Here is a 23,924-nt window from a genome sequence, read left to right on the forward strand (position 1 = left end):
TAATTGAGTTATAATTGTCATGTTGTCGAAGCCCTCAGGACTATTATGAATTAACGGTTGGCCACATATATACCCATTTGCTGTTGATGCTGCTCTAGGAACTTTGGGAGCTTCTAGCATGGTTTTAGACTTTGAATACTGTGGAAAAGGACAACTATCCATTGTCATTCAATGGTTAGGTTTCTACTCTTCAAAAGAAAATAGGCTTAAATCCCTTATTTTCTTTTTCAATTATTAGTTTGGTTTGATGGCATTCGTGTCAAAAATGTCATTTTACACTTTCTTCTAAAAAAATCATTAATAACTAATACAATTACAAAATAAAACTATAATGGATATATTAGTAATCGAGGCAAACTAAAGGGCAGGTCTCAGTAAACACATCAGTTAAAATATAAGGGGTGTCTTACTAAATGACCCTAAAATGGGTTGACAATAGTATTATTTGTTGAGTTTTCCTTCATAAGGAGGTTGAGTTTGTCATTTTCAACCCTATAGGATCCACGACTTCATATCCTTGTAGGATGAATGCCATGTAGCATTGTGAGATTTATGACCTTGTAGCCCTATGGGATTTGCAACCTCACTATCTCATTAATCTTTTTGAATAGGTACCTCTATGGCTCCTCATATGATGGTTCTAACATCTCTGCCTTGTAGCTCCTCAAACCTCGGAACAAGGTTCTCTCTAACCGTGCAAGCCAGCCTCACTCTCCTGACCTTGTGTTCTTTGGGACTTGATGATGGTGTCCCCATGACCTCGCATCTTTTAGTATTCTACAATGACCAAAATGGAACAAGTAAAAGAGATGATCATCTTTTTAAAATACCTATTTTACCACATCTTCTCGGTGCACTCCCACCTTAGACACCACATCTTCTGATACTTGGACCTTCGAATTCGCATCGGAGATCCAGTATACCATCTCGCTCTGCAGCCAGAGCCATGAATAGTACTATCGATTGACACGATCGCAGAGAGATGCAGAGAGATGAGTCGTCACCTCTACATCGAATTCCGATGGGTTTCCTGATCTCTTCTTCAACATTGTCGTTCTACTAATCTGGCTTTTCTGGCCCTCGGATTTTGAATTCCATGTGTTTTATTGCCAGCTCGTTCCGTTCCCAAGAATCACCTTATAAACATTCCCCAGACTCTTCCTTCCTAATCAATTTCTCCTCTTTTATCGAATTCAATATATCTTCTTTGTTGAATCTCTACACAAAATGAATTTACATTCTAAGAGTCTTTTGACAATGCACGCTCCTGTGCGACACATTGAAAAGGCTAAGCCTAAGAGAAGATTGACCCACTGGAATTGATCCCGTTGGCAAGTTATTCAATTGGTTTAACAATTTCAGGGAGGGTAATGCCCTAGTGTCGATGGAATTTGACCAGTGAGTGAGTTGTTGGTGAAATTTATGACGTTCGGAGAAACACTTGAACCTAACGAATCAGGTATGCTTCTAGAAAACATCTTATCCTGCAATTGAATAATGTTGAGCTTCATTAATTTTCCGATACTAAGTGGAATGTCACCTAAGAACTTGTTGGAGGTCAAGTCAATAGAAATCAAAGTCGTCGCTTTTGAGATTTCTGGCGGCAATTCACTTGAAAGTCTAGTATTTGCAATGTATAACTTCCACAATGCTTTGGCATTCGCAATGTCGAACGTAACAGCTCATTGCAGGTGATTCATTGTGAAATCGATGTTGTTGAGGTTGGGCAAACCCTAGATTCCAGTAGGGACGCTGCTAGAAAGGGAATCATTGCTAACGTAGAAAAGAGTTAGAGTTGAATAATTCGTGTAAGTGGATGGAATTTCTCCAATAAACTTGTTATGCAGCATGAGCAAGGCTTTCAATTTGTCGTTCTTGTACATATCAGGCAGAATTAGACCCGCCAAATAATTCTTAGAGACATCGATGGTATTGAAGTCTGTCTAGTAATCAAGCCTCTGAGGGAGAGTACCACTTAGGTTGTTCCAGTAAAGCGTCAAATTCATGAGATACTTAAAATCCCCAAACTCTTAGGGCATTTCTCCTGGCAGATTATTCTCGAAGAGTTGTAGAGAGATGAATTGTGTCAGGGACCTGAGTTCTGAGATATCTCCTTCAAGATTGTTAGTTGAAGTGTCAAAGTTACGAAGACTAGTGAGCTTTCCGAACCCGGCTGGGGCTTACTGTCGATATGGAGAGGCTTGGAGGCTAGACCGACAACAACAAAAGTGTTGAGGCCACCCGTGTAAGTACCCATCTGGATGAAGACATATGTAGCAATACCATATGGGATTAAAGCTCACTTGACGATGCCACCATCTGGATGTAGACATAAGCAGCAATACCATTCGGTCAACCCTTTCACAATGACCATGGGTAGTGTCTCTTTCTCGCCCAAGTATGCATACTTAAGGTGATCAAGTAAGGTCTTTAGTTCCAACTCCGGAGCCTGCAAAACAGAAGGTATCAATTTCTTGTGAGAACATGACGATGGAAGATCAGAATTGATTACCTTTTGTTCCGGCATCGGTTCCGTAGTGTCATAGGGTGTATCAAAATCCTCATCCCTGTCCAATTGTGCATTGAATTCAAGTTCCTCATCCATGCCCTCCTCTCCAAAAACTTCCTGCACAATCGAATCAATGGTATCAATAGAGCAGATCGAATGGCATTCACTTGGCTATTTCATAATTTCAAATATATTAAATTTAACAATCTCTCTGTTGAACTCGACGGAGAGGGTACCCTCATCCACATCTATTTTGGTCTTGGCCGTTTTCATGAATGGCATGCCTAATAGAAGTGGGGCTGAACTTGTGACTGTGTCCTCCTCCTTCTTCAGGATGTAAAAATTGGCTAGAAAAATTAAATCATTAACCTGCACCAACACATCTTCAATAATCCCTTCCAGGTTGGCATTAGAATGATCAGCTAGAAAAATTAAATCATTAACCTGCACCAACACATCTTCAACATACCTGGATCAACACATTTTCTGGCAAGGTCCTCTTGATAACAGCTGAAATGTTTTCTCCAACCCTTACCTTCTCATCGATTTGCAACCTCCTCTTGTTAGTGCATAATTCCTGTAGAAACTTTGCATATCTTGGGATCGGTTTTATAGCATCTAACAAGGGGATTTTGATTTCCACCTTCTTGAAGGTTTCTAAGACTTCCTGCTCATATTCCTCCTTCTTGAGCTTTTCCAACCTACTAGGAAAAGGTGGTATAATGGCATTAGTAATCTTAGTGGGAGGGGGATCGGATATTACCTCAATGGGATCATCGGTTGAACTTTGTCTCTCCTCTTCCTTGTCTCCTTTACCTGCCCTCGTTGGTGAGGTAGGTTGGAGCTGCAACTCCTTCCCGCTTCTTAGCACCACTGCATTTACACTTTCCTTGGGGTTGACTACTGTCTGTGATGGTAGTTTCCTCGGAGATCTGCGCCTCCAACTTGCTAATGGAAGTAGCGAGTTGGCTGATTTGGTTCCTCAAGTTTTGGATGCTGGCTCTTGTTTCCTACTGAAATTGCTGTGTGTTAGTAGCTACAGCCTTAACTCTTTCATCTAATGACATACCTGAACTTCAAGGTTGGCCTTGCACTGTGATAGGTGCTGAAAATTGGGGCTGCGTATTGAAAGCTTCGGGCTGATATCTCTGTGGTCATCCATGGTTTCCGTAGCTCAGATTTTGATGATCCCTCCACCCAAGATTGTAGTAATTAGAGTAGGGGTGATACTTGCATTGAGGCTGGCTCGGAAGTCCTCCTACGGAATTAACTTTCTGCATCGATCCATCCTGTAGTGATGGAAACATATCCTTAGGATGCCCAGGGATTGAACAGAAACCACATACCCTAGTTGATTGCAATTGCCCTGCAACCAATTGTCTTACCAAAGTAGTTAAATCTGAAATTATATTTTCCAAATTAACATGACTTACCTCATTAACACGCCTAGTGGTGCCATCTGTTCTTGCTCCGAACTGTTGAGAATTTTTGGCCATGTTGGAAATTAATTCTCTGGCCGCTTTGGGTGCTTTATTTACCAAGGCTCCTCTACTAGCTGCATCTACCATACTTATCACTAATCGTCCTTTGCTGCTGCATCTCCTCTGGCGCCTTGTATTGGTTGGCTACCTCCTCGACAGCCTCCTGCTTCAATGTGTCTCGCTCTACCTTAAGCTTGGCAATCTTTTGCTTCAGCTCCCGGACAAGGCTTGCTTGCCTGAACAACTGTACCTTTAGCATGGCAACCTCCCTCTTAAGAGCAACTGGGCCTTCTGTTGTAGATACTCAGAGTGTTCCCATTCGTACGATGACTTGAAGTCTCGAAGATGATCAACCAGCGCTATCTCCGCACAAGCATTCTGTAGACAAACATGATAAGTATACCAAGAAAGAGAACGAAACACAAGGAATAAGAAGAGGAGACTTACCTGTGCCACAGACCATAGCAGCGCACGCTCCAGTGCTCTACTACCGACTCCAATTTATTCTCAAACTATTGACATTGTCATGATTCCCTACAATAATTGCTCGGGAACCCCAGGCATCTCCAGATTGTGGTCCAAATGAACCGACCACCTCGACACGTGCAAACCCGAGCTACTGCTTGCCTTAGTTGCCGACGCACCTATGGGACGACGAACCCCTTCAAGGTCGACCACGACCACATCGTCCTCCTCATCCTCCTACTGCCGGACTCTCAGTTGTCGACGAGCCCCCCTATTTGCAGAACATGGCTGTTCTCTTGTCTTGGAGCGAGCTTCTGGTTGCGCACCAGCTTGCTCCTATCTTTGTCGAAGTGCCTTCATCTAGTGAACAATCTCTTCCTCGCTAACCATACTTAAACCTACAATACAGGATACCTAATGTAAGTAAAAGACAGGCAAGATAAATTTAACTCGGCGAACAAATAGTAAAGGAAACAGATCAGCTACCCTCTCCATCAGCCCGACGAGCATCAACATCTTCGAGGATGTGTATGCGATAACGCTAATTTCGTGAATCATGCTCAGGGCCGACCTCTCCTCTCAAGTGAGCGCTCACCATTGGGGCTGCAATAGAGTCATCCTCGACTCCCGCAACTAGACAGGAAAAGGGGGACCCTTGGGAATGCACACAAAGAATATTCCACCAAGTGGAGAAGTAATAGTACCATTGCTGGTGGTGTTTCAGCTAGAGAATCAAGTTCACCATCACCAGGGTCAGCTCAACATCACAGACGACACAGTAGGACATAAGTCTGACCAGAAACCTAAAGGAGTTCGGCATCAGCAGCACCGGAAACACCCTGTACCAGTTTTGAACCTCGGCGAACCCCTCGCTCAACTGGAACCTCAGTCCAACCTCCAAATTATGGTCATAAACACATAGTTCATTGAGTTGAGAATCAGTGGCCATCTCCCGAGGAAGTGGACACCTCATTTGGTATTCTGCAGGAATGGCGTACATAGTTTGGATCCGAGCCATATCCTCGGGCGCCAAGACGCAGGACGTTGTGCCAAACTGATGACCTACCCGTAGAGAAAGCTCTGCTTCCATCTCAGAGGGACCAGCCTCAGCCTCCTTAACTTCGGCAGGTACAAAATCTCTCAACTAAGGCTCGTAGTTCGTGCCATAAGAAGAGCTGGAACCAGAACTACTGAAGGACCCGAAAGAGGAAGAGCACTAATGAGATGAAAAGGACATACTGGGCAATTCACAAGAGCTGAGGAGCGAAGGCCACCAAGCTATCTATCGTGTTAGTTGCCGAGCACTCCAATGTCTTCCCTTTTATAACCATCGGGAGCACGGATCGAGAAGAGATCAATGGTGCAGATGAAGCACCTCTAACAATGCCTTGGAAGACCAATAACGTATGACGGGACTCCTTCAAAACCTATGTCGCATCCTCCGCAAGAAGCAGTTATACCTATTAATTGCACCGGTTCAACTACACTACCGGTCCAACCTTTGACGCAGAGACCCACAGTACCGGTCCAACCTTCAACATAGACCCTTGGCTAGGGCACTCAAGTCCTCGGATAGGTTGCTTAAGGCTACAAGGCCATGCAGTAGTCTTGCCAAGGACTCCCCTCCTCGACATCTGAACTAGGGAAGTGGTTTGGGAATCGAAACTTTAGTTCTCATTTAAGTTCTGCAGCCGATGAGCGAAAGACTCCTCGACAACGACTGACATGGCAAGGATGAATCATGATAACTTTAGTTTCACAGCTCGGAAACCCCGAAGGAACCCGTCTTCACTGCTCGGCACCCCGTGGCCGAAAATCACAACCTCAATTCCAGAGCTCAGCATCCAACCATCAGCAAAAGGCCTTTCCTCGGCATATGGCCAAGATAAGCCTCAATTTTGGAAGGTCGGCACATCAAAGCCGAGCATGACACAAACCCAAATTCTGAAATACGGATCCAACTCCAAATCTCGATGCACCATGTCCGAGCATCACCACTGCACCAAAGCTTGACTTCCACTTGGAACCAGAGTCATTCCTCGGTCCCTACAGGATAAACTCGGAAGCTTAGTTCGACACATTGGCCCTTCGCCAAGCTACACAACCGCACAACATTTCGGGGAGTGGTTTGAATTCCGAAGTCAGAGCTTTTAGAGTTCTACACCCAATGATGGGAAGATTCCTTGACCATTCCTCATATTGCCTGGTTCCCAAGATTGTGACAGTCACTGGGGAACACCAAAAAGGCCAGATGCCCATCTAGACATCAACTTGAAGCTCTTCAGCTGAAGAACGAATTGGACTACTTCATTCCTCGACTTCAGAACTGGGGAAGTGTTGTTCGGGTCATGGTTAAGCTGGTCTTGCGATACATGTGGCTGCCTAGCTAGTGCCCTGCCATGTCATCCAGGCTTTTACACGTCGGCCTAGCTATATTATTATTGTGGCCCCCGTCTTTTCCTTCCAGCCATGTCAACTACACGTCATGCGGATGAGCACAATTACAGATAAGGAGGAGTAAGGAAAGATGATTCCTAAAGGAAATGGGACTCTATCACGAGTACCTCTGGCCAGGATATGTATCTTTGGCTATATGATGTGTGGCTCATTGTGACACTAGCAAGTGCACTAGCCGTTCAAGTAATAAAGTAGTGAGTGAAGTATCGTTCCCACGAGGATTTAGGAAACAATTACCAATACTAAATTGAGCACTTCTTATCTGATCAACAAATAAATCAAAACTTTAATGAAAGCTAAAAAAATCGTAAATTAAAATCTATCTAAATCATTGGCCCAATTGCCTTCAAATCAGGTTAGAAGAGTAAGCAGTAAATGTCAATCTCAGAATTCAGCAATCTATCAATTTGGATCATTCGAATAAATCATGATTGAGCCTTGGTTTGGTGAAACCCCAAGGCCATGAACAGCCTCTTTCAAGCGCATGTTCATCCTATGCATGAGTGACGGTTCTTCTATCTCTAGCAAGAATCTAATCCCCATGCATGCATTTCTTCAAACACTTCTAAGGCATCAATTCAAATCTGAATTGATCACCAACTGAATTGTGCAAGTTATCTCTAACCTTGCACTCAATTCAGTTCTTGAATAGTAGATCTGAATTCCTAGAGTCTCTTTCAAGCATTCTAGGAATTCCAAGCTGTAGATCCATTCGGCCAATCTGAAAATTGCAGATCTGAATTCTCTTTCAAGCAATTCAGAACTTGCAATCTCAGATCTGAGAATTCAGATATGAGTTTTGAAGGTTAGTTGGCCGAATTAATCTACAATAACACCCTTATTCAAGAAACTTCAAGTACAATTCATGACCATTTGAATGAATAAAAAAGAATTAGATTGCTGAATTGAAATTTTACAAGCTGAAATACATCAAGGAAGAATGGAAACAAGGAGAAAGAAGAAAGAAAATATAACAAAGAAACTGAATTCAAATCAAAAGAGAATGAAACTACAAATGATTTATTACAAAAGATCTTTGAATCACAAACCCTCAATTCAAACTCACCTTCTTCTTCTAACTTGCTTGTCTTGAACTTCCTTCAGCCCTTCTTCTTCTTCTTCCTTGCGCCTAGCCTTCTTCTCTTCTCTTCTCTCAAGGTGGCCGAACCTCTAAGAGTGGGAGAGCCTTCCTCTCAAGCAATTGAACACCTCTCCCCCCTCCTAGAGGCCTCCTTATATAATTTTTCAAGGGGGCTCTTGCCCCTTCTTGAAGTCTCTAGAATTTGGTGTATTACACCCCTCATGAACCTTCTAGAGTGCTCCCTCATTCTCTTCAAGAAACTTCTAGGAGTTGCCGCCCCTAGCTCCCTTTGGGCTGCTATTTGGGCTACAATTTAGCTTGCTTTTGAGTTCATGTGGGCTACACTCTAGGCTGTTATTTGGGCTAAAAATGGGTTGGGCCGAAATTTCCTTCTTGCTCGGCTTCTTCTCTTGGGTTTTCCAAAGAATTAGCTTGCACTACTTGGGCCGAATGAAACTCCCTTGCTCTCATGGCTGGGCCGGGCTGAATTTGATAAATTTTGGGCTTTCTTTTCTTGCTTTTGCCTTCTTTTTGTTGATTTGGCTCTACTTGAAATCTTTCTTGCAATAAAGCTAAAATAGGGCAAAATCTAATTAAACCAGCATAAAATTTCATGCAAAAATCTCATAAAATATAGATAAATTGTAGGTTCATCAAATACCCCCACACTTAAGCTTTTGCTTGTCCTCAAGCAAAGACATCAGCCATAAACTTAATATTCCCCCCTTCTGTTCTCACCATTTACCTAGTGAACCTTTTAGATAGAAATGCATTGAGTAGTCGGGGAACTTTTGTATATGCTCAACTCTTATTCTTGTAAATTACCATTTAAGATATGTATCAGATCCAAGGAAAGGAGAATATGAATTTCATCATAGTCTAGCCTTCACTCCTAATTCATATATAAATCAGCTCCTTAATTGTCAAGGTTAATAATCAAATTTCACTAAGTTTCACATCTGTAACTAAATCTCAATGAGAGTTCAACTTTAGAGTGCCCCTTTGAACCTCGGTTGTCACCACAATTACTTATTTCTAAGGGTGAGTGCATCTTATGCTCCATCTCACCCTTTTCTTTTTTTTTTTTTTTTTTTCCGGTGTGAGTGCATTTTATGCTCCATCTCACACACTTTTCTCTCTCTTTTACTTTTCTTTTTCTATTTTTTTTTTTGAGTGTGTGCATCTTATGCTCCATCTCACACTAGTCACTTACTTGAGGTAGGTAAATAGGACTCATGTTCTGAGCTGCTAGTTTTACTATTCAGCTCAAAATAGCGGAGTCAATTTGGGCTTTTGTCCTTCTTTGCAATTATTGAACCTCAAGAATCAACACTTCAGATGTGCACTAGCTTTCTTGACCATTAACAATGAAATCAAGGGCTTCCATACACATGAAGGAAGTTAGGGCTAGTCATGCTGAAAGGCATATTCAGCTCCCCTTTTCTCATGCATATATCAAATTGGGTTATTCACAAGAATAAAAACTTAACAAGTACATCAGTCTCCCTCAACTCATTGAATTCCTTCTTAAAAAAAAAAAATCATCAAATAAATAGTAATGAACTTGAGGGGTTCCAGTCTTTTTTTGGTTATGTCATTGCCTGCATATGTGTGTTGAGGTGAATGAGGTGCATGGTTTCATCCCCCATACCCTAGCCTCGGGCTCACTCCCCCACACTTAAGATGAACATTGTCCTCAATGTTCGTAGTGTTAGGGGATCACACTTGCTAGAGCAAACTGAAGAAAAAAAAAATGATGAACTGAGTCCTTAAAGAATTGGAATTTTGAGAAAAAGATCTTTATTTTAATAACTAATATTCTAAAAAGATAAATGACAAAAAGATTCCTTAACCTGTTCATGAGCAAGCATAAAAGATTATTGGTTATCAAGATAAACAGTGGATGGAGGGGGTACAGTACCGCCCATTAAATATGGTTTCAGGCGCTGACCATTTACTTTAAACGTGCCCTAAACCGGGTGGGTGAGTTCTATAGCCCCATGGGGAAAAACCTGTGAAATGGTAAAGGGTCCAGACCACCTGGATGTCAGCTTACCTGGAAACAAGCGAAGACGGGAATTATATAACAATACCTGTTGGCCTACATAAAAGTCCCGTCTCAGCAAGTTCTTATCATGCCAGTTTTTTATTCTTTCTTTATAAACGTTGGCATTCTCATAGGTGGTAAGTCTGAATTCATCCAATTCATTCAATTGCAACCGCCTTTTAGCCCCTGTGGCCTGAATGTCAAAATTTAAGAATTTAAGAGCCCAATAGGCCTTGTGTTCTAATTCAACTGGTAAATGGCATGCTTTACCAAAGACCAATCTGTAGGGGGACATGCCAATGAGTGTCTTAAATGCAGTTCTGTATGCCCATAATGCATCATCTAATTTGATGGACCAATCTTTTCTGGCAGATGCTACGGTCTTTTCCAGAATTCTTTTGAGTTCCCTGTTAGCCAACTCCACTTGGCCACTGGTTTGAGGGTGATAAGGGGTAGCTAATTTATGTGTAATTCCATATTTCTGCATTAACCTCTCAAATTGGCTATTGCATAAGTGAGTTCCCCTATCACTAATTATAGCTCGCGGAGTGCCAAATCGGGAGAATAGCTTCTTTAGGAAGTGTACCACCCTTCTTGAGTCATTTGTGGGTAAAGCCATGGCTTCTACCCATTTGGATACATAGTCAACTGCAACGAGGATGTACTTATTTCCAAAAGAATTCGGGAAAGGTCCCATGAAATCTATACCCCAAACATCAAAGATTTCACAGATTAAAATATTGGAAAGGGGCATTTCATTCCGTCGGGAAATGTTTCCCGATCTTTGGCATTTGTCACATGTGGATACATACCTATGGGCATCTTTGAAAAGTGTGGGCCAATAAAAACCTGATTGCAAAACCTTGGCTGCAGTGCGACTAGCTCCAAAATGACCTCCTGCTTCTTTATCATGGCAAAATTGGAGTACCGACTCCATCTCCTCCTCGGGGACACATCTCCTTATGATCTGATCTACACACAATTTATACAAAAAGGGTTCCTCCCACAGATAGTATTTTACATCAGAAAGGAATTTCTTTTTCTGTTGATATGAAAGGTTAGGAGGAAGGACTTGTGCAGCTAGATAATTAGCAAAATCAGCATACCAAGGATATGAGTATTTATGTATTGAGTACAACTGCTCATCCGGAAATTCTTCTCGAATGTTGCTGGTTATCTCCTCTTTTGAGCTTACCGTGTCCAACCGGGAGAAATGGTCAGCAGCCAGGTTTGCAGCACCCTTCATGTCTCTAATCTCAATGTCAAACTCTTGCAATAAAAGGATCCACCTGATCAGTCATGGTTTTGAGTTTTGCTTGGTAAGCAAATGCCTTAATGCCGAGTGATTTGTGTAGACAACAATCTTGGATAATATCAGATATGAACGAAACTTATCAAGTGCAAATATTACTGCTAGCAGCTCCTTTTCTGTGGTGGTGTAATTGAGTTGGGGTCCAGTCAAGGTTCTGCTAGCATAGTAAATTGGCTGAAAATGTTTGTTCATTCTTTGTCCTAAAACAGCTCCTATAGCAAAATCACTCGCATCACACATTAATTCAAATGGGAGGGTCCAATCTGGTGCTACCATGATAGGTGCATGGATCAATTTGTCTTTCAAGATGTTGAAAGCATGAAGGCATTCAGTTGAAAATTCAAAAGGCACTTCTTTCTGCAGCAAGGTAGATAATGGCTTGCAAATTTTTGAGAAATCCTTAATAAACCTCCTATAGAATCCAACATGTCCTAAGAAACTTCTCAAAGAACAAATAGATGTTGGGGTTGGCAATTTTTCAATTGCCTCCACCTTGGCCTTGTCGACTTCTATACTTCTTTGAGAGATCTTGTGTCCAAGCACTATGCCTTTTTGCACCATAAAATGAAATTTCTCCCAATTCAACACAAGATGTGTTTCTTTACATCTAGTAAGCACCTATTCCAGATTATTCAAACATGCATCAAACGAAGAGCCAAAAACTGAAAAATCATCCATGAAGATCTCAATAAATTTTTCAACCATATCAGAAAATATAGACATCATACATCACTGAAAGGTTGCTGGGGCATTGCATAACCCAAAGGGCATCCTTCGGTATGCAAAGGTTCCATATGGGCAAGTAAAAGTGGTATTTTCTTGATCTTCTGGTGCAATTGGTATCTAGTTATACCCTGAATATCCATCCAAGAAACAATAATACTCATGCCTATCTAGCCTCTCCAACATTTGATCCATAAATGGGAGAGGGAAATGGTCCTTCCGGGTGGCTTCATTTAATTTTCTATAGTCAATACACACGCCATCCAGTGATGGTTCTAGTAGGGATGAGTTCATTTTTCTCATTTGGAACAACAGTCATACCCCCTTTCTTGGGCACAACTTGCACAGGGCTTAGCCAAGAACTATCAGAAATAGGATAAATGATCCCAGCATCTAACAACTTAATTATTTCAGCCTTTACCACTTCTTTCATGTTGGGGTTCAGGCGCCTTTGGGGCTGAACGGAAGGCTTGCTGTCCTCTTCCATCAAAATTCTATGAGTGCAGATTGATGGATTAATGCCTTTGATATCTTCTACCTTCCAAGCTATAACATTTTTGTGTTCCCGGAGCACTCTTAATAATTTTTCTCTTTGTAAGGGATTCAGCGCTGTGGAAATTATCACGGGGAGATCTGATGGTTCCTCAAGGAAAGCATACTCTAAATGGGATGGTAATTGCTTCAGTTCAAGGGTGGGGGGTTCTTGGAGTGATGGCTTACCTGATGGTCCAGGCAATTTGCCTAAGTTCTCTAATTTAAGAAACCCCTTTCCCTTGAATTGAGGCTTATCGTTCAGGTATGCTATCATGAGGTTTATTTTTTCATTCTCTCCTTCTTCAAGTTCTCCCTACTGGAGGCAGAGTTCAAGAGGATCAGTTATTCTACTTACCTGGAAGCATTCATCAATTGTCAATTCAATGGCATCAATCATAAAACAAGAATCATCACTAGAGGGTGCATGTTTCATAGCATTAGACATTTTAAAAATTATCTCCTCATCTTGTATCCTAAGGCTGAGTTGTCCTTGTTGGACATCAATCATTGCTTTCCCAGTAGCCAGGAAAGGTCTCCCTAGGATAAGCGGGACCTCTACATCTTCTTGCATGTCTAACACAATGAAATCAACTGGAAAAATGAATTTGTCAACTTTAACTAACACATCTTCTATGATCCCCCTAGGATGTCTAATGGATCTATCAGCCAATTGTAATGCCACTCTAGTGGGTTGGGGTTCATTCAACCCCAATTTCTTGAAGATAGAATATGGCATTAAATTGATGCTAGCTCCCAGGTCACATAAAGCTTTTTCAATTTTTAAACTGCCAATGGTACAAGGAATAGTGAAACTCCCTGGATCTTTGAGTTTCTGAGGCAGCTTGTTCAGAAGGATAGCAGAACATTCCTCATTTAATGCAACTGTAGCCACATCTCCCAGTTTCCTTTTGTTTGCCAATAATTCCTTCAAAAACCTTGCATAGTGTGGCATCTGGGCTAAAGCATCAGCAAAAGGAATATTAATATGTAAACTTTTAAATATTTCAAGAAACTTACCAAATTCCTTCTCCAATTTTTGTTGCTTCAGCCTGTTAGGGAATGGAACTTGTGGTTGTTGGTGCATCCCTTGTTGTGCTTCTGGTCATTCCGTCTTCTGTTGTCTGGTCCCAAGGCTTGTTTCTGCCTTGGGTTCAGCCCAATTCTTCTTTTCTACCTCAGGCAACTCTTTTCCACTCCTTAAGGTAATAGCTTGCACCTGCTCTCATGGATTCACTTCAGTGTTGCTTGGAAGAGTTCCCGGTAGTTTGGAAGAGATTAATTGTGCCAATTGCCCCACTTGGTTTTCCAGGTTTTTGATTGAGGCTTCCTGGTTCTGGAACCTAGTTTCTGCACCTGCTATAAATTTTGTCATCAGTTCTTCCAAATTGGATTTTGGTTCAGGCTGGTGATAAGTTTGGTGGAACGGCTTGGAAGTATGCTGATTTGGCCAGGACTGGTTTGAATGTCCCCTCCATCCTGGATGAAAAGTATGGTGACTCTGGTAACCCTGTTGTCTTGATGAATTGCTGACATAGTCAACTTGTTCAGTAGATGGTCTGAACTGATTGCCAACTTGGCAGTCTGTACTGATGTGGCCTCCCCCACATAATTCACAATTAAGAGGCTGCACATGCATGGCAGCTATCTGCATTTCATCTATTTTCTTACTGAGTGCTCCTATTTGTGCAGATAGTGCTGTATAAGTGTCAACATTATGCAAGCCTTGCTGCTTCCTAGTTTGAGTTCTTTCCGAATGCCATTGATAGTTGTTGGCTGCCATTTCCTCAATAAGTGCATGGGCAACCTCAGGAGTTTTATTATTTACGGATCCTCCGGCTGCAGCATCTAATATGGTCTTATTTGAGTCAGTAAGACCATTATAGAAAGTTTGCACTTGCAGCCAAATGGGGAGGCCATGGTGAGGAACTCTCCTTAACAGCTCCTTGTATCGTTCCCATGACTCATATAAAGATTCCCCCTCTTGCTGGAAAAAGGTAGTGATGTCATTCCTCATTTTAGCAGTTTTAAAAGGGGGAAAATATTTAGAGAGAAAACGGCTGGCCATTTCGTCCCATGTAGCTATTGATCCTGCCGGTAATGAATTCAGCCATGCTTTGGCTTTATCCTTCAAAGAAAATGGGAATAACCTCAACCTAATGGCGTCATCACTTACCCCATTGTGTTTGAAGGTATCACAAATTTCTAAAAAGTTAGAAATGTGTGCATTAGGATCTTCGTGGGCCAATCCACAGAATTGCACCGTGTTTTGAATCATTTGTATGATGGCAGGTTTGATCTCAAAGTTGTTAGCAGCAATATTGGGCCTGATAATGCTAGAGGCAGCTCCAGTGAGAGTGGGTTTGGCATAGTCCATCATAGCCCTCTGCTCAGCCATTTCTTGAGCTTCTTGAGCTTCTTGTGCTTCTTGTCTGACTTGCCTAGCAGCTCTTAAACGGACACGGAGAGTCCGTTCAATCTTCGGGTCGTAAAGGATCTCTTCCAGTTCAGGTCTGCTTGTCATAAACTGTTAAGGTCAAAGCAATAAAAAGGCCAATATTCACAAAAGAAAATAAATAACTAATCCTATCACACTGAAAATGTAAAGTGAATTATTGGAATACAAAAACCTACATCCTATCATGAATAAATGAAGCCGATTATACTAAAAGCAGATTTAAACCAATCATCTTATTCAAGGTTCCTTTATCTACATCCATCGATTGCAACATCTGAATTCAGACCCAAATTAGTTGAGTTCAGATCTACAAGTCTTTGGCATTGTTAGTCTAGAGAAATTAACAAATAATAATTCAGATCTGAGCTGTATATCTCATACACACTCATTGGTATACACTGCAATATACATCTACCAAATCTGTGATGCGTTAGGGCTGATATCAGAGTTAGGCTTGGTTTAAGGATTTTAAGCTCTATATTTGAAGCCCAAACCTGTATAGCTTATGCATATCAAACACTTGCTAAGACCTGAAAAATCAGATCTGCAATGCTTGGTATTGTTAACTGCTGCAAGAGATCTAATCCAAACATCAATTCAGATCGGGTGCAAAAGATTTAAAAGATAACAAAACATCAATTTCAAAGAAATTTGAGATCATGTACTCATACTGCCTCAGATTCTCATGTAATTCAGATCTGATTTTACCATTCATGGCTTATATTTCATCAATGAGGCAAGTCTGATGCATCAAATGGTGCTGTTACTACCCGAATTCACATCAGAATAGAGTGGGTTCAGGTTTGAGTTCAGATGAACTCAAACCTGAACCCACATGCATTCAGATCTGCAACTAGCTGAGCTCAAATCTGAGCTCAAATCTGAGGTTCAGATCTGAAGGCTTACATATCATTCTTTCAAATATTTTTCAATCCTTGCTACCCTTTGTTCCCTGAAGCTAATCTGATATCTCACATTGTGAATGGGGTGCCAAATTCTCATCAGAATTGAGTAGGTTCAGGTCTGAGTTCAGATGAACTCAGATCTGAACCTAGCAGATTTGCAACCAACTGAACTCAAATCTGACCCCAAGTCTGAGTTCACATCAAATTTCTTTCATTCTTTGCTACATTTTCAGCCATGAGACAAGTCTGATGTATCAAAATATCAGTCATAATTGAGTAGGTTCAGGTCTGAGTTCAGATGAACTCAGATATGAACCTAGCAGAATGCAGACCTGCAATTAGCTGAACTCAGATCTTAATCTAGCAGATTTGAGTTTCAGATCTGAAATTCAGATTTGAGTTTCAGATCTGAAAGTCAGATTTGAAGTTCAGATCTGAAAGCTCTCATGCTATTCTTTTCCTCAAAATTAACACACTTTTTCTCAACCAAATCAGCTAAAAAAAATCATAGTACAAGTTATCTAACATTGCAAAGTCTGCCCTCTATCCTGCTCTGTTCATAGTCCCAGTTCAGATCTGGGTGATTTCAGATCTGAATTTCTTTACCCAATGCTATCCAATTGTTTTGTAGATATAGCAAATTTGTTATAGGGTGTATTGGGGTGAAGATAACCCCCAATTACTCTTTGAATTTATATCAGTTCAGGTCTGAGTTCAAGGGAACTCAGATCTGAACTGTTGCAAATCTGCTACAGTAGAACTCAGATCTGAACTCAGATCTGAGTTCTGATCCGAATCCTTGGTTTCCATTCTTTCGGTTATATGGTTCTCTCTCTCTCTCTTTTTTTTTTCACTATCTAAATATATATTTTTTTTCTTTTTGTAATGAAAGAAAAGAATAATAAAGGGATGAGAACAGTTTTTTTTTTTTTTTGCTGAGTATTGCAGTTCTGCTATAGCAGATCTGAGTGCCGAATGCAACTCAGATCTGCAACACTCATGTTTTCAATTTTTTTTTTCTTTTAGAAGACAATAACTTCAAGATAGAAAGGAAAACAGGTCTCCCTTTATTAAAATTAAACTGAAAGAAAGTAATCTACTAAAACACAATTACAGTAGTACAGCAGTTGCAGTCCAAGCTGAAATGAAAAAGTTAGCAAATTAACCCAACTATGAATGCAATGCTGAATGAGATCAGATTAAGAATGCTCAATGTTTCTTAATATTGTTTCCATAAATCCCCGGCAACGGCGCCAAAAACTTGATGTGTGGCTCATTGTGACAGTAGCAAATGCACTAGCCATTCAAGTAATAAAGTAGTGAGTGAATTATCGTTCCCATGAGAATTTAGGAAACAATTACCAATACTAAATTGAGCACTTCTTATCTGATCCACAAATAAATCAAAACTTTAATGAAAGCTAAAAAAATCCTAAATTAAAATCTATCTAAATCATTGGCCCAATTGCCTTCAAATCAGGTTAGAAGAGTAAGCAGTAAATGTCAATCTCAGAATTCAGCAATCTATCAATTTGGATCATTCGAATAAATCATGATTGAGCCTTGGTTTGGTGAAACCCCAAGGTCATGAACAACCTCTCTCAAGCGCATGTTCATCCTATGCATGAGTGACGGTTCTTCTATCTCTAGCAAGAATCTAATCCCCATGCATGCATTTCTTCAAACACTTCTAAGGCATCAAGTCAAATCTGAATTGATCACCAACTGAGTTGTACAAGTTATCTCTAACCTTGCACTCAATTCAGTTCTTGAATAGTAGATCTGAATTCCTAGAGTCTCTTTCAAGCATTCTAGGAATTCCAAGCTGTAGATCCATTCGGCCAATCTGAAAATTGCAGATCTGAATTCTCTTTCAAGCAATTCAGAACTTGCAATCTCAGATCTGAGAATTCAGATATGAGTTTTGAAGGTTAGTTGGCCGAATTAATCTACAATAACACCCTTATTCAAGAAACTTCAAGTACAATTCATGACCATTTGAATGAATAAAAAAGAATTAGATTGCTGAATTGAAATTTTACAAGCTGAAATACATCAAGGAAGAATGGAAATAAAGGAGAAAGAAGAAAGAACATATAACAAAGAAACTGAATTCAAATCAAAAGAGAATGAAACTACAAATGATTTATTACAAAAGATCTTTGAATCACAAACCCTCAATTCGAACTCACCTTCTTCTTCTAACTTGCTTGTCTTGAACTTCCTTCAGCCCTTCTTCTTCTTCTTCCTTGCGCCTAGCCTTCTTCTCTTCTCTTCTCTCAAGGTGTCCGAACCTCTAAGAGTGGGAGAGCCTTCCTCACAAGCAATTGAACACCTCTCCCCCCTCCTAGAGGCCTCCTTATATAGTTTTTCAAGGGGGCTCTTGCCCTTTCTTGAAGTCTCTAGAATTGGGTATATTACACCCCTCATGAACCTTCTAGAGTGCACCCTCCTTCTCTTCAAGAAACTTCTAGGAGTTGCCGCCCCTAGCTCCCTTTGGGCTGCTATTTGGGCTACAACTTAGCTTGCTTTTGATTTCATGTGGGCTACACTCTAGGCTGTTATTTGGGCTAAAAATGGGCTGGGCCGAAATTTCCTTCTTGCTAGGCTTCTTCTCTTGGATTTTCCAAAGAGTTAGCTTGCACTACTTGGGCCGAATGAAAATCCCTTGCTCTCAGGGCTGGGCCGGGCTGAACTTGATAAATTTTGGGCTTTCTTTTCTTGCTTTTGCCTTCTTTTTGTTGATTTGGCTCCCCTGAAATCTTTCTTGCAATCAAGCTAAAATAGGGCAAAATCTAATTAAACCAGCATAAAATTTCATGCAAAAACCTCATAAAATATAGATAAATTGTATGTTCATCACTATAAAAAGGCACTCCATGCTCGAGGTAAGGGATCCACTTCTGAGACCAGTACTGCTACTTAGCTCGGCCCGACCACCCACCACTTCTTACTAACTTGAGTGTCAGAGTACTTACCCAGGGATAACTCCTCGGGCCTTTGATTTCTTTCTTGATCATAGGTCTTGAAGTGCAGCCTCATCCTTGTAGCTCAGCCTCGCCCTGTCAACAAGGACTACCTGGATGCTCTCCTCAGTTCGTACACCACCTCAGATTGAGTAGCATCAAAATCCATACTCACTGTAGACCAGAACTAGAAAGAAAGCTGCACAGTTAGAGTAAGGAAAATCTCTCTCATGGCTCACAATCTCACAATTTATGAACGATATAGAGGCTCGTCGATGATGCTAATGACATGTAATGTGAATGCGTGATGTGAATTGTTGTTTGATGGCAACCACTACCAGCCATTAGGTAGGCTTCTACCTAAACTTTTGTTTCTTTTTTTCTTTGTTAAATGAAAATATCTTCATTTTTTTTCTTTGGTTAACAGAATTTCACTCCACAAGCAAGAAAACAACAGAGCAAAGACGAGAAACACCAAAAAAAGAAATTACTTACTAGTACTACTAACTACTTTGGCTCAGTTTGGAAAGAGTACACATACAATTATGTTGTGTAAATATATACAAAATAATGCAAAATACAAGATTTTGTACTCTACATGTATATTTGTATCTGTACTCTTTTCAAGTTGAGCTTTAGGCTGATTTTGGTTGCAACACAAAATTGTTTGCATTAGTATAAAAATGCATGGAAGTGCAAATGAAAATAATGCATATTTTGATTTCATTTTGTTTTGCGATTTACTTTATTCTGCTTCACATCTTATTTTACTTTATTTGAACTACAATTAAAGAAAATAAGGTAAAATTTGGCAAAAAAATAAGGTGTTGGGCTCCAACACCTTGGGCTAATACGATTGAGGGCCCATACATTGGGTCCCACTAAAACCTTCCATCCCATTGAGCCCAACATGAATTCAAGAAAATAAATAATAAACAAAAAGAGGGGGAAAGAAATTCTGGTTGGATCTTGACCGACCACGTTACCCATGAGGTGTTATTACACCTAGCTAATAAGTGGCCTCTTCATAAATGATTTCCCAATTAGTTGAACATGGCCCCATAATTAAGGGAGATTGATTCAATTTCAATTTCAATATAGAGAAGAGCATTTAAATTGAATTATCAGATCTCAATGGCATCCAATTTAATCTAAGTTAAGAAGGAATGTTACAATTAATCAATTGGATTTCCTTTCATGTGTAGGCCCAACCCTGTGCCAAGTGGCACTTTGTTCCAAATACAGTTAGCGATTGAAATTAACTTCAATTAAATGACTTAATTACCTTAATTAGGTTGACAAAATGATCACCGATATGTCAATTTAGTGCCCCCATTTCAATTAACATTAAATGGTGATGAATTGAATTGAAACCATTCAAATCAATTCAAATATTTCAAACCAACTCATCTTCAATTGGTGAGCCTCTATAAATAGAGGAGAAAACAAGAGGAAGCTCCCATTTGGCTCCCCCCTTTCAACCACTGCTTCCGTTTGTCTTCGACCGCTTCCGTTGTTTTTGATAAAGGAAAGGGAATGCGCTGCACTAAGATCAAGGAAGAAAGAAGAAATACCCCAACTCTTGAATTGCCGAAGCACCGAAATTGTTACAACTTCGTGCTACATCAACCCGTGAAATTCCCATGATTCAAAGGGCTTCTGTAAATTCTACAAGTAAAAACATTGTTTCAGCTGTTTATGTTCTAATCATTGATTGAGCATGAGTAAATTTTCATTGACACAAGGTTGGGTGTTGTTTGCTTCTCATAATTGCAAGTTCTAGTCACAGTTTCGGCTTTCGTCCAAGGCAAGAGAATCAGAAGGTTTTCTTTGCCAAGAAAAAGTGAGTCTGTATCCCATTTAAATTTCTGGAAAAAAAATCAAATTCCTTTGAATTTGTCCACATTAATTTTTGTGCTCCAAATTTACGCACGAAATTTGTATTGACAACAGGAAGGGCAGCGTCGTAAATAATATTTTTGTTACTTGACTATCTAAACCTTTCCCAAGTTCTTTCAGTTTCTTTGTTCTTTATTAAACGAGACTAGAATAGGCTTTCTCATCTCCTTGCCCAGTGGGGTTTGGTCTCTTCAAAAGAAAGGTTGGACGCATGCCCTTTGTCCTATTTCATAAACTATTTTAGTTGATTACTTTTGTTTCTGTTCCTAAGGCGGTGTTTGGTTGCAAGGCAAATAAATTTGTATTGATGCAAAGTTATAGCAGTGCAAATGATTTGGGCGAAAAATCTGATTTTTTTTTTTCAAATTTTACCTTATTTTCCTTAATTGTAGTTCAAATAAAGTAAAATAAGATGTGAAGCAGAATAATATAAAGTGCAAAACAAAATTAAATCAAAATATGCATTATTTTCATTTGCACTCCCATGCATTTTTATACTAGTGCAAACAATTTTGTGTTGCATCCAAAAGCAGCCAAAAGCTCAGTTTGAAAAGAGTACAAATACAAACATACATGTAGAGTACAAAATCTTGTATTCTGTATATATTTACACTACATAATTGTATTTGTACTCTTTCCTAACTGAGTCCAAGTAGTTAGTAGTACTAGTAATTGATTTCTTTTTTTGGTGTTTCTGATCTTTGCTTTGTTGTTTTGTTGCTTGTGGAGTGAAAAGTGAAATTCTGTTAACCAAAGAAAAAAAATAAAAACAAAAGTCTAAGTAGAAGCCTACCTAATGGCTGGTAGTGGTTGCCATCAAACTACAAATCACATCACGCATTAAAATCACATGTCATTAGCATCACGGACGAGCCTCTATATATTTCATAAACAGTGAGATTGTGAGCCGTGAGAGAGGGATTATCTTTATTCTAACTGTGTAGCTTTCTTTCTAGTTCTGCTCTACAGTGAGTATGGCTTTAATCCTCAGTAATCACTTTGAAACCCCAAATGAAGAGAAAGAAGAAGAAAACTGTATATTGGCGGCCATGCAATTGGCAAGTGCTTCAGTGCTTCCTATGGCCTTGAAAGTCACTACAGAACTAGATGTGTTCGAGATCATATCTAGAGCTGGCCCTGATGCGTACCTCTCGGCTTCAGAGATTGCCTTGCACCTTCACACTGAAAACCCAGATGCAGCAACCATGCTCGACCGTCTCTTGTCTCTACTGACGAGTTACTCTGTTCTTAAATGCTCTCTCGTCCAACGGGACAATGACCAAGTTGAAAGGCGTTATGGCTTGGCTCCTGTCTGCAAATTTTTCACCAACAGCCAGGACGGAGTGTCTCTTCGACCCCTGCTTCTACTGCATCAGGACAAGTCGCTCATTGATAGCTGGTATGATCTTACTTGCCGAGCTATGATCTTTGATTTGGGCAAAATATTCCACCACCAACATCACTCCTTATGTGACATGCATTCTGTATTTCCAGGAGAAAAAAAAAAAAACATTACATTCTATCTGAACTTTATCGCTGCTTGCAGGTACCAGCTGAGAGATGCTATATTGGAAGGTGGAATTCCTTTCCATAAGGAACACGGAATGACCTTATTTCAGTACTGTGAGAAAGATTCAAGGTATAACGAATTCTTTAATAAGGGAATGTCAGGTCACACCACAATAGTCTTGAAGAAGATTCTTGACACATACAAGGGATTTGAAGGTCTTAAAGAGGTGGTTGACGTGGGAGGTGGGAATGGAACCACACTAAAAATGATTACATCTAGGTATCCTCAAATCAAAGGTATCAATTTTGATTTGCTTCATGTGATAGAAGCAGCACCATCCTACCCTGGTAAGAATTTTATTTGGCTTGGCTTGATAATTATTAGTAGAAAAACCCCAGCTTTTCTACTTCCTTTAATTTCTAACAGCTAACAGAAACTCAGAAAGTATTTGTAACCATGGGACAGGTGTGAAACATGTTGGAGGAGATATGTTTGAATATGTCCCCAAAGGAGAAGCCATTTTTATGAAGGTTAGTTCTACTTTTAGGTCTTGAGAGGGGTAGACTGGATATGTCCCACGATATCTAGAAGAGAATTACATTCACCATGAATCTCTTTGTAGTATCAAGTCATTTAAAGCAAATAAAGTTTACAAATCAAGAAAGTCATAATGTCTATTAGTCCTTAAACGAAGGAAGTGATAAAACATAGACAGAGAGTATTTAGGAATTTAAAATCTACAGTATTATAGGGTACATTTTCGATATGTTCTTTTGTGATTTCATGTCTCCAAATATATATATATATTTAAATGTATATATATATATATATTTTAATTTCGTGATTTTTGTAGTGGATACTTCATGACTGGAATGATGAAGATTGTTTAAAGATTTTGAGAAACTGTTGGAAAGCCCTACCAAAGTCAGGAAAATTGATCATTGTTGAATCAATTCTTCCAATGGCTCCAGAAGCTAGTTACCGCTCTAATATTGCCTTCACACATGATTTAGTCATGCTAACTCATTGCCCTGGAGGAAAAGAGAGGACGCAAAAGGAGTTTGAGGCCTTGGGAATAGATTCGGGCTTTGCTGGTTGTGAAATTGTTTGCAATGCTTACCATACTTGGGTTATGGAGTTCCACAAATAATTAGTTCCTTCTTTTTTCTTTTTTACCTTCGAACTTGTTTCTGACTTTTTAAATTATGCATCCGAATAAGAATGAAATGCAGTTTGATCTTTATGGTGTGCATATTTTATTTTCCTAAAATGCTTCAATCTGGTATAATCTTTCCCAAATTCCATAAACACTGGACATATATTCTCTCGTTCGTAAAGCAAGTCTATGATCACAAAGTTCATATTTCCTGCTATCTCCTGAGTCCCTATGATTAGGGGTGTCAATGGACCAGTTTTGGATTGGACCATCCAAACCAAAATCAATTTGGATGGATTGGACAGACCAATAACATATATGAATTAGATCAGTCCAGATTTAATGGTCCAAAGTATTTATTGGAATGGGTTGGACATGGTCCATCCATAATGAATTTATATTAGATTGGGTTGGATTGAGCCAA

General features: G+C 40.0%; 1 protein-coding gene and 1 non-coding gene across 2 annotated transcripts; both read left to right on the plus strand.

Moving 5' to 3' along the window:
- The first annotated feature begins 14,519 nt into the window (after window positions 1–14,519).
- LOC148851972 (small nucleolar RNA R71) lies at window positions 14,520–14,626 on the plus strand. The gene has a single exon (XR_016100059.1). It is a non-coding gene; the product is annotated as a small nucleolar RNA R71 (small nucleolar RNA).
- A 7,020-nt stretch (window positions 14,627–21,646) lies between these two features.
- LOC148851973 (caffeic acid 3-O-methyltransferase-like) lies at window positions 21,647–23,596 on the plus strand. The gene is made up of 4 exons (XM_088944987.1): window positions 21,647–22,233; window positions 22,381–22,691; window positions 22,810–22,874; window positions 23,198–23,596. The coding sequence occupies exons 1-4, from the start codon at window positions 21,809–21,811 to the stop codon at window positions 23,492–23,494; spliced, it is 1,098 nt and encodes a 365-aa protein (XP_088801113.1). The 5' UTR covers window positions 21,647–21,808; the 3' UTR covers window positions 23,495–23,596.
- The last annotated feature ends 328 nt before the right edge of the window (window positions 23,597–23,924 follow it).

This window comes from Nelumbo lutea, chromosome 5 (assembly GCF_056320005.1).
Source record: "Nelumbo lutea isolate HS-2025 chromosome 5, American lotus-T2T, whole genome shotgun sequence".
NCBI classification, from domain to species: Eukaryota; Viridiplantae; Streptophyta; class Magnoliopsida; order Proteales; family Nelumbonaceae; genus Nelumbo; species Nelumbo lutea.